Genomic DNA, 9,707 nt, shown 5'->3' on the forward strand with positions numbered 1-9,707 from the left:
GCAGAAAGATCCCGGTGCCCCCACCTGGATGCGAACCGGCGACCTTCTTGCTGCGAGGCAACAGTGCATTGGCATCAATTCAAAACAAATGCAAAGAAATAGAACTATTTTCACTCTTGGTGTCAGACATTTGGTGCTTCTGTATACGTATATATATATATATATGTGTATATATCTTTTTAAAATTGTCTCCACACTCTAATCTTCTAGTGTTCGATCACATTCATGACACCTTTGAGAAGAGATGATGCAGTTGGGTTTTTGCCGTGAGCATTTTTATACTCTTTGCAGGTGTTAAGATAAAAATGATCTGCTCACACAAATAAGAGGAGGCCTGTACTACTGTCTTGTTTCATGACAATGTTTCAGTTTCAAGGTTAGAACCCTGTCATGCCCATGTATGCAGCATAAGATAACCACTGATGATCATATGTACATGTCAATGAGCCTGCACAATTTCAGGACTCCTTCTGCATTATTTCTCAAGTTATGGCCCTTCAAGCATTGACCCCACTTTTTTTTTATTTTTCATTTTCTTTCTTCTTTTTTTTTCTTTATTAAGTTTTATCTAGGGATGCACAATATATCGGCGACCACATCGGTATCGGCCAAATATCGTGCTTCACTAGTATTGTCCAGAAGCCCTTTTATATATATATATATATATTTTACACGTGGTCAACTCAATTGATAGTCAACACTTAAAAAAAATAAAATAAAATCAGCAATGAATTGAAGCCCTTATTCCAGTCAAAACGTTATTGGGAGAAAAGGCAGGTCATATTTGCTGTTTTTGGCACAACTGATCCTGTCACAGCATCATGAGACACTTTTTTTTTTTTTCCAAAGTTAAAACAACACATTTACCAGGATGACCGTGGCCCTTTAAGAGACAGTGTTTCCAGCAGCACAGATCGGACCAGCTCGGAGCTTCACACTGCAGAGAACATCCACAGCTGCCGTTACCTGACAGCTCCGCTCCGCTCGGCTCGGCTCGGCTCGGCTCGGCAGACACCGGGCCGGCTCACCACGGAACACAACAGCGTCCTGCAAGGGGGAATGGGGGGCACCTAGCCCGTTCTGCTAGCCGACTTACATTTCCTAGAAGCGGAGAAGGCTCCAGCAAGATGGTATCCTGGATCATTTCGAGGATAGTTGTGTGAGTAGCGGCTGTTCAACCGTTAGCCTCCATTCATCAGCTGTCCTCACTAGCTAGGCTGTCATCCATTTTCCGTCCGCGTACAGTCACACTTCGGCAATGCACAAGTATACTGTGCTTAACGTGGTGTTTAGCCAGGTGTGCACACAAAACAGCAGCTCCGTTTCTCTAATTAACACAATGATGCAGCACAATCTGCATCCAGCGCTTGCTAGCCGCTGGTAGCTAACATATGCTGGCTAGCTAGTAACCGTATCCACCTGACGGACACTGTGTTGGCAGCTTTAGCTAACCACATTATTCAGCCTGCTTAATATGCCTGCCTCGCTTGCAGACAAGTGAACAGACTCCTAACTGCCTGCCATGGCCTTTAAAAAAAAAAAAAAAAAAATCACACGGAGCATTTCAGCACCACATGGTAACATGAGCTGGTAAAATGTGGTGAGGGATGCGTGTGTGCATCCTCGACTGACCGATAATGACTGGTGTGTTTTAGAGACAGATCTCTTGCTGTGATCATAGGAGCAGTGTCAGCAGCAGCTCAGGCCTCAGATTCCACCTGTACACACACACACACACACCACATCCCAGCAATGACTCAACCAAAGCCAGCAGCTGTCATCATCCCAGTCCCAGACAGTGCTGCATTTGACTGTGACAGGTTTCTTTTCAGCATGATGTTGTGTCACCTGACCGCACCTGTTTGTCAGTGATTCACTCAGACTGTACTTATTCCTCAGACAGAACTATCGTGGTCCGAATCAGGCCCAGGTGTACAAATGTAGCTGGTGTTTCATCCCTATAAATACTGTGCTTGCATGGATTACATAATCAGAGGATAACATTGGCAAAGTGTTACTTTTAGTGGCTTCCAGCTGGCTCTTCCACTTCACTGCACCTCAGGTAGTCATGCGTCGATTGGAGGCAAACCGTGTGACTGGATATACATCATACTAGTGGCTGCATATCAGACGTGAGGCCAACCATTTCTCATCTTTACTGTGTGCTTTGAAATGCAGCTTCCTCGTAATTAGCCTGTTTTTATTCTTATTATTGTTTTATTTTGCAAAAAAAATTATTTGTCCTAACCTGAAAACAGGAACAAGCATTGTAACTCAAATCACCATATGCTTGATGTCTCCAAGTCTAAATGAAAGGACTGGATGGCTTCGCACTCTGAACAAAACTTGAGATGTGGCCACAGAGAGGCACAGGGCGTCTGTTGAGGGAGTCTACAGGCCTAGAGGCCTGCTACGAGTCAGCTCAGCTTACTGTACAGAGCTGGGAGGCACTGCACACATGACTGAGCAGTTCAGACATTTACTGGGACAGAAGACCTACTTGAATGCTGAGAAAAATAATAGATATTCTTAGGCTACCAACATCTGGGAGCACAGGTCTCCTCGAGAATGTCTGTGTTATAAACGGTGGAACCTTAAGTTTAGATAAATGCTCCGCTCATTTCCCCTGTAAGCATGCATTCAGACTGACTTTCTGAACTGTATTCTCCCTGCCGTCCTCTCACTCAGCATTCAGTATCCTGTCACATCAGCACAAATCAGCATGGTGGCAGAGGATGGAACCAAATGCACATCAAAAACACGGCTCTGTGTGCTTAGTGTCCCAATCTGCACGAGGACGGAACACATGGTGACCCACCCCGGGCAGACTTCTGTGTGTTTTTCCACTTTATCTCGCTGCAGTCTTCCTGACTACACCATCTCCATTATGTTGTTTGCTCTGATCATCAGGCCAGTGTGTTTTGACAAGTCACTGCCCGTCAGTTCTCTTCTGTGGCATCAACACTCGATTCAAAACCATTTAGAGGCTGACTCTGTTTACGTATAATTAGTTTGACAATACAGAACTTGACAATATTAGCTGCTTGTGTTTACATAAGCTCAGGGCAAGCATGGCTAATCTGCAGGAGGTGTCGGAGTGAACGCCCAGAGGCCTTGTTCTCTAAGCTGAGTCTCCTTCCTCTGACCCAAACCTCTCTGCTCCTCTGCTTGTTGCAGCCTTGCCTTTGGGACACTCTACCCGGCGTACTCCTCATACAAGGCTGTCAAAACGAAGAATGTGAAGGAATATGTGAGTATCACCTCTGGTTACTAAATCTCAGCAGACTGTTTTTGACCCCTGTCTGCTCTGTTAGATTTTTGGGATGTTTGGCTCAGGGCTGATTCCAGCTATTTTTACTCAAACGTGTTAAGTTTTAAATTTATGTGCTGAGAAGGATAGTAAAGTGAAGCACGCTGGTTCGAATGTAGGTCAGAGAAACGCCTGACATTGTTTCATCGGTAGACGCACGTTAATTACTGAGACTAATTTCTGTTTTAATGATGGCAGCATTGACTGTTTTTGTTTCTTTGAACAATGTCACTTGGCAAGTTTGATAATGATCCGGGTCTCCCAGACAAGATTAGAAGCATGGCAGGGCAGCTTAATTAGGGCACACTAACCTTCATGAAACCAGGTCGCTGAGGCACCATAACAACACTGAAAGATGAAATACCTGCACATTGTCTTGTTCCTAACTCTTCCTAATGGTTCCTTTGTTCTACATAAATGCACATGACAGGGTTTTAACTTTAAAACTCATGAAGCAAGACAGTAGTGTAGGCCTCCTCTCCTTTGTTTGAGCAGATCATTTTTGTCTTAACACCTGCAAGGAGTACAAAAAATGTGCATGCCTGCACCTTCTAATGACTGAATGCTCATGCCGTGTTGCAGATTGCGAAAACCCAACTGCGTCATCTCGTTCCCATGTGTCAGGAGTGTGATCGAACACCAGAAGAAGACCGTTATTTTGTTTTTTTACATTTGTTTCGAATCTAAAACACAGGTGTTTCACTAGAAAAGATAATATGAGCTCAACAGTTTGAGTGAAATGTTGAAAAATGTTGGTCTGCCCTTTTTGTTTCATTGTTAGCAGCAGCGCTGTGTGGACTGATAAACCATGTTATCCCATCATCATCTGATCTTGAATCACAGCTTCTTGAAATGTTAGATGTTCAATGGAGCTGAGTTCAGGTGATTGGAGGAAAGTCAGCACTCGTTGATCTTCAAATATTTCTCGCTGAGCTTTGTGTTTGGGATCATTATTATCCTGCTGATGCATAAATCCTTCTCCCCAAAGATGCAAATCAGAAGGTGGAGCATGTCTCTGAAGAATGGAGGGCTACTTCTCCTCGGTCAGGGTGGAGTCTATTCAGTGCAGGTGTCCAAATCCAGTAGCAGAGTCGGCAAAACAGCTGCAGAAATAAAGGTTCCTCGTGCCGTGCTTCACTGTAGGTTTGATACTCTGGTTTCATTCTCTCTCCTGGTTCTCTCCTTAATCCTAAGGACGTCAGTAAAAAGCAGCTGGACTTCTCTTTTAGGTCCTTCACTGTGCTTTACTTCTCGTCCAAGAGGCTTCTGCAAGTTCTGACCTCTTCGGTCCAGTTGCTTTTGTACTGAAGCTTTCAGGATTCCCATGACCTGGATGACTGCGAATCTGCCCAGACATATTTATCTCCTCACGTACACTGCCATAAATCTCACACTTTGATATATACGGTAAATAGGACTCTAAGTCATCCACTGTTTAATGCTGGTACGTCTTTGCCCAGCTAACCTAACCTACCCGACAGCTTTTTTTTTTTGTTTTGGCAGGACTCTCACTGATTAGAAGTCTTTTATTTATTTTACAAATTAAAGTTTAAATAAAGTTTCTTTTCTGTCTGCCATTGAACAAACCTTGATGTGTTAATCTGAATGGTGTGGGCACTCCTGTTCTGTCTGCTCGTGCTTTGGATCTTTGGATACAACTGTTTCTACAGAGCAGTTTCTAGCTTTGCCCTGCCTACTTAGGGATTGTCATTCTAGTTGTGGTTTGATGCTGAGAAAGCTCCTCTTTGCTTCGAATAGCTATGTTTGTTTTCGGATGCTTTCTCTTAGTTCTGGTGCCATGTTTTCCAGTCTCACACTGCTACTTAGTGAGCAGTGTTCTGGAAAAATTACAGGCAAACAATGGCTGCTCGTTGATTTCCTCTGATGAGAATCCTGACGAAGTGTCATCGGCAAACTGCTTCAGTGGAACGATACAACTGAAAGAAATCTTTTCTGTTTGTAGACGTCAGCGCCACAAATGTTCTTCTATTGGACTGCTGATCCAGAAATAGTGCAAAATCTTATTTCTAGTGGTTAAAGTGATTCTAAATCCTCAAATTCTTTAATTATTTGTAATTATTTTCCATGAAGGTGTGACAGATTTTCAGTGTGTTCTTGTACTTTTAGCTTCCACTGCATTTCTTTGGTACAAGACACTTGGACATATCTTTTGAAATGGTAAAGGTTTTACCTGTTCGGGCCTAAAAATATTTATATTTCCTATTTCAAAAGTGGAAATCACTTTGTTTGAAACACTTGTGACTCAAAAATGCATTAAATGGGTGCCCCTATAGCTCACCTAGTTGAGCGGGCGACCCATGAACAGGGGATATAGTTCCCAGACACAGCGGTCGTAGGTTCGACTCCCGCTCATGATTCTTTGCTGCAGGTCTCTCCCCATTCTTCTCCTCCCTTTCCTGTCTATCTCTACTGCTCTAAATAAAGGCAAAAAAGCCCCAAAACTATATTTAAAAAAAACAAACAAAAGAAAACATGTTAAATATGTGATGTGGCATTGCATTGTATAAAAGGAAACGAACCAAAACGTTGGGAGCCAAGAAACTGATCTCATGAGCATTTGGACCAAAACTAACATCCAAAGCGAGGTTCACCCTCTGAACCTTTAGGGTGAGGTTGCTGAGTGTTTTTTTTTTTTGTTGACATTTTTACTCGCTGATCAAATTTTTCACTGCAATCTCATTATCAGCATTTCTATGGAAATGGAACCACCGTAGCTAGATGTAGAGAGAACTAAAAAAAAAAAAACATGTTCTATACAATAATGCCATAAATCGTAAAAAAAAAAAAGGAAAGTTCTTAGATTATTTATGTTACAAAAATAGAAAAAAAAACCCTGAAATTCATATGCACGACATTTTCTTAAGTGCTCATAAATGTTACCAGTATTGTCAAGAAGTGGTGACGCTACACGCTGTAGATGTTTTATTATTTACATTGTTAAATTGATTCCATACCGCTCCTCTCTTGCCATAAACACAGCCTGCAGTTCAGCCCACTGCAGCTTCAAAGTCCCTACAATTTTTTATTTATTTATTTTTTTATCATGTGACTGCTGGTCACTGCTGAGTCACTCGTGGCTTCATAGTTGTACCAAGGTTAGCATAAAAGGATTGTTTTTGTTAATTTTTTGGTAAATTTGTCAAATGCTATGTGTAGAATAACATGATTTCAAAAACAGACATGTCATGATTTTCAGCTTGATTTGGTTTAAATTCCTTTTATAACAGCACTTCATGGATGATTAGTTCGTCAGAAAGTTCAATTGGAAGATGTAATTTTGGCGTTGCTGAAGCTACCCAGTCCCTTGATACCTTCGTAGTTTAAATGCAAGCTCTGTTACATGTATGTCCAACCCTTGTTCTTCACTGTCGACGTTTTAAAGCAGTCCACATTGAGGTGGGGGGACATCTGTAAGATGCAAGCTGTAAAGTGGGAACATCTTTGAATTACACAACAAATAAAGTGGTCACCAGTTCAAGATGGGGTAGCCAGTGTTGTTCGTGGAAACCAGAATAAAAAGCAGTCCGACTTTGGCTGCGAGTCGCATCAGCTAAATGGGGTCCCTCCTGCTTACCTCATCGCTGCATGGTGTGAGTAAGAAACGGATAGAGGGGCTCCAGGAGGAGGAGGAGGAGACAGCGGCGCTCTGGCTCTCAGCCTAGATTTGCACTGGAGAGCAGTCTCCTCCTGGCAGGTTACCATGGCAACCCACCCTCTCTGTCGCTGCTGGAGCAGACGGCCACAGAAGGAACGAATAAGGGGAGGAGGAAAAGGGAAGGAGAGAGTCGGGAAGGGGGGGGGGGGGACGCCATTTTTAGAGCTGATGTTTTCATTCCCTTCTTTCATGTTGTTTGGCTCGTTTCTAATGAGTCGAAGGATTCAGCATCACGCGTGTCCATACAGCTGTTAGTGGTCTGTTAACACCTTTAAACACACAGCACCATGCAGTGCTATTCTTAGAACTGATGCACCTATATGTTGGATTTTTCACGTGTCTCTGCTAAATCTGTGCTGTTTGATATTGGTTCCCAGACTAATTTTGCCTCAAAGTTTGTGGCACAATTTAGACGATGTCCCACATTTTCCTCCGTCTCGCAGATTTAACCATGCATACTGATGTGATGCGGACGGACTGGGACATATGTTACGCTTCTGCATCGGCATGTGTGTGTGCATAGCTTCTGTTTAGCGCCACGTGTCTCAGCACGTGTGCACGGGATTGCTGTGTGTTTTCATGTGCTATTTATACGATTTTCTCTCTCTGTGCCTCTGTATGTGTGTGTCCAGGTAAAGTGGATGATGTACTGGATAGTATTTGCGTTGTTCACGACAGCAGAGACGGCCACAGACCTGCTCCTATCATGGTGAGTCAGGAGCTGCTGGTGATCACGACCCCCCGTGACCCACCGCCTTGTGATTACAAAAAATAACATAAAATACAAAAAAACAGCTGTTATGAAATCAATAGATGTCTTCATGTGTGTATCTAAATGCTTTTGATGTTTGTAATACAAGAATCCCTTTTTTTGTTTTACCTTAGAATCCTAAAATGCATCTTGTACACTTAGATCTTCTTTTCTCTTGTTTCTCTCTGTTTATGACTCAAGCATCTACACCTTCCTTAGAGCCTTTATGTTTCCCTTTTCCTCTCTCCTGATGTGTTTCTCTGCGTTTTATTCCCCAGGTTTCCATTTTACTTTGAGCTAAAGATTGCTTTTGTGATCTGGCTCCTGTCCCCATACACCAAGGGCTCCAGCGTCCTCTACCGCAAGTTTGTCCACCCAACCTTGTCCAACAAAGAGAAGGTAGGAACTGTGCCCGTTTAAGGGACAAAGTCAGTCTTGCAAATGTAAACTGGTGTGTGCGTGCACATTAAAGTGTTCCGATTTGTTTTTTTTTTTCATCCAATTTCCCCCTTTTTCTTTATTCTGATGCCATATATTGTTGTCCTTCACTTCTCCCCCTTAACTGTTCTTGTGTGCTGTAGGAGATAGACGAATACATAGCACAGGCCAAAGACAGGAGCTATGAGACCATGATGAGGTTCGGAAAGCGGGGTCTCAACCTGGCTGCTAATGCTGCCGTCACTGCAGCCACCAAGGTGAGCTGTGTGCTCTGTGATACCATTATGATTCAAATAGGCTGTATTGTTCACATTTACAGTTTCATGTATTGTGGTCATACTTCAGGTCTACTAGAACAGGTTTACATACTTTAATATTCAAAAACACATTATTTTTCTTATGCTTAAATGTTTGCAGCACCTCTCTTCACTAGCTTCTGTAGCTCCCGTCTCTTTTAGGCCCCCCTCTGAAAAGTTCAGTCTGGTCTGACTATTGAGGTGGCCCAACAAAAATAAGGGGCTGTTGGTTTACGCACTGTATTCTTGAATTTATAACAAACCCCTGAGTTCATCCGTACACGTTTCAACCAGAATCACATCCAGAATGCGAAGACGGCTGCAGAAGTGTTTCACAATGCATGATGTTTTTGTGCAATAATATCCCTCAGGTTTACTATTTTGACGTAGCTCTGACCTCAGCCAATGGTAGCATTAGCCACACGACGTGCTAATAATAAGGATTTTCCCAGTGTTGCGGGTGCATTGCCATTGAAAATAAAAAACAATCCACTGGATCTTCAACTCTTTTGGAAGCCAGGATTGCATGAAAATTCTTGCAGCCAACACTAGAACCTTTGGTTGTGCTTTGCCTGTGGCTGGACTTTAAGGAAGCTGCTCATTCTTTGTTGCCAGGCAGGCCTTAGCCAAAGGTGTTACATGAATCAGTAACACAGAAAAAATCTGGTCTAGAAACAAGGCATTTCAGGCAGAGAAGCACCAGTGTTTTCTGTGGAAGAAGAAACTGACTTTGGTGTCAATTTTCAGCTTTAAAACATAACACAGACTGTTTGCATTCACAAAAAGCTTTAACATACTGACAGAAAGGGAATGGACTTTTAAATAAGACTGACAAATCTATTACTTCTTTACTTCAGCATTTTGAGTGGTGTGTTACTTCAGTTCTAGATTGTCTTATGATTATAGTCCCGTTCAGATTTATCATCTTAGATATTGTATCTGAGTTCCCTACTGATGTTAAAATGTGTTTGAAATGACTCTCAAGTGACCATTTAGATCATGTTTTGCATTTCTCCTCGCAAGTTGACTGCAAACCTCTGCTAAACATAAAATAATGCTCATTTCAACTCTGCTATGGAGGAAAACTGAGGTGACTGCAGACTTGTTTGTCTGATTTGTGAGGTGTTTTCAATTTCCCTCTGTCATCTGTTGGGCTGCATACTTTAATTATTGATTAATGTGCTGATTACTTTCTAAATTATTTGTTGCATCTGAACAAAATATGGAAAACTGTTT

At 42.4% G+C, this 9,707-nt stretch overlaps 1 protein-coding gene across 2 annotated transcripts in view; it reads left to right on the top strand.

The window, feature by feature from the left end:
* Nucleotides 1-882: 882 nt before the first annotated feature.
* Nucleotides 883-9,707, top strand: part of reep2 (receptor accessory protein 2) — a 24,019-nt gene continuing 15,194 nt past the window's right edge. For both annotated transcript variants that reach the window (XR_520295.1, XM_008284440.1), the window contains exons 1-5: nucleotides 883-1,159; nucleotides 3,178-3,250; nucleotides 7,619-7,695; nucleotides 8,016-8,136; nucleotides 8,319-8,432. Coding sequence is in view for 1 of the 2 variants with exons in the window: in XM_008284440.1 (XP_008282662.1) it covers nucleotides 1,128-1,159; nucleotides 3,178-3,250; nucleotides 7,619-7,695; nucleotides 8,016-8,136; nucleotides 8,319-8,432 (417 nt within the window). In the remaining variant the exon portion in view is untranslated. The remainder of the gene's footprint in view (nucleotides 1,160-3,177; nucleotides 3,251-7,618; nucleotides 7,696-8,015; nucleotides 8,137-8,318; nucleotides 8,433-9,707) is intronic.

This window comes from Stegastes partitus, unplaced genomic scaffold (genome assembly GCF_000690725.1).
Source record: "Stegastes partitus isolate 25-593 unplaced genomic scaffold, Stegastes_partitus-1.0.2 Scaffold359, whole genome shotgun sequence".
Lineage (NCBI taxonomy): Eukaryota > Metazoa > Chordata > Actinopteri > Pomacentridae > Stegastes > Stegastes partitus.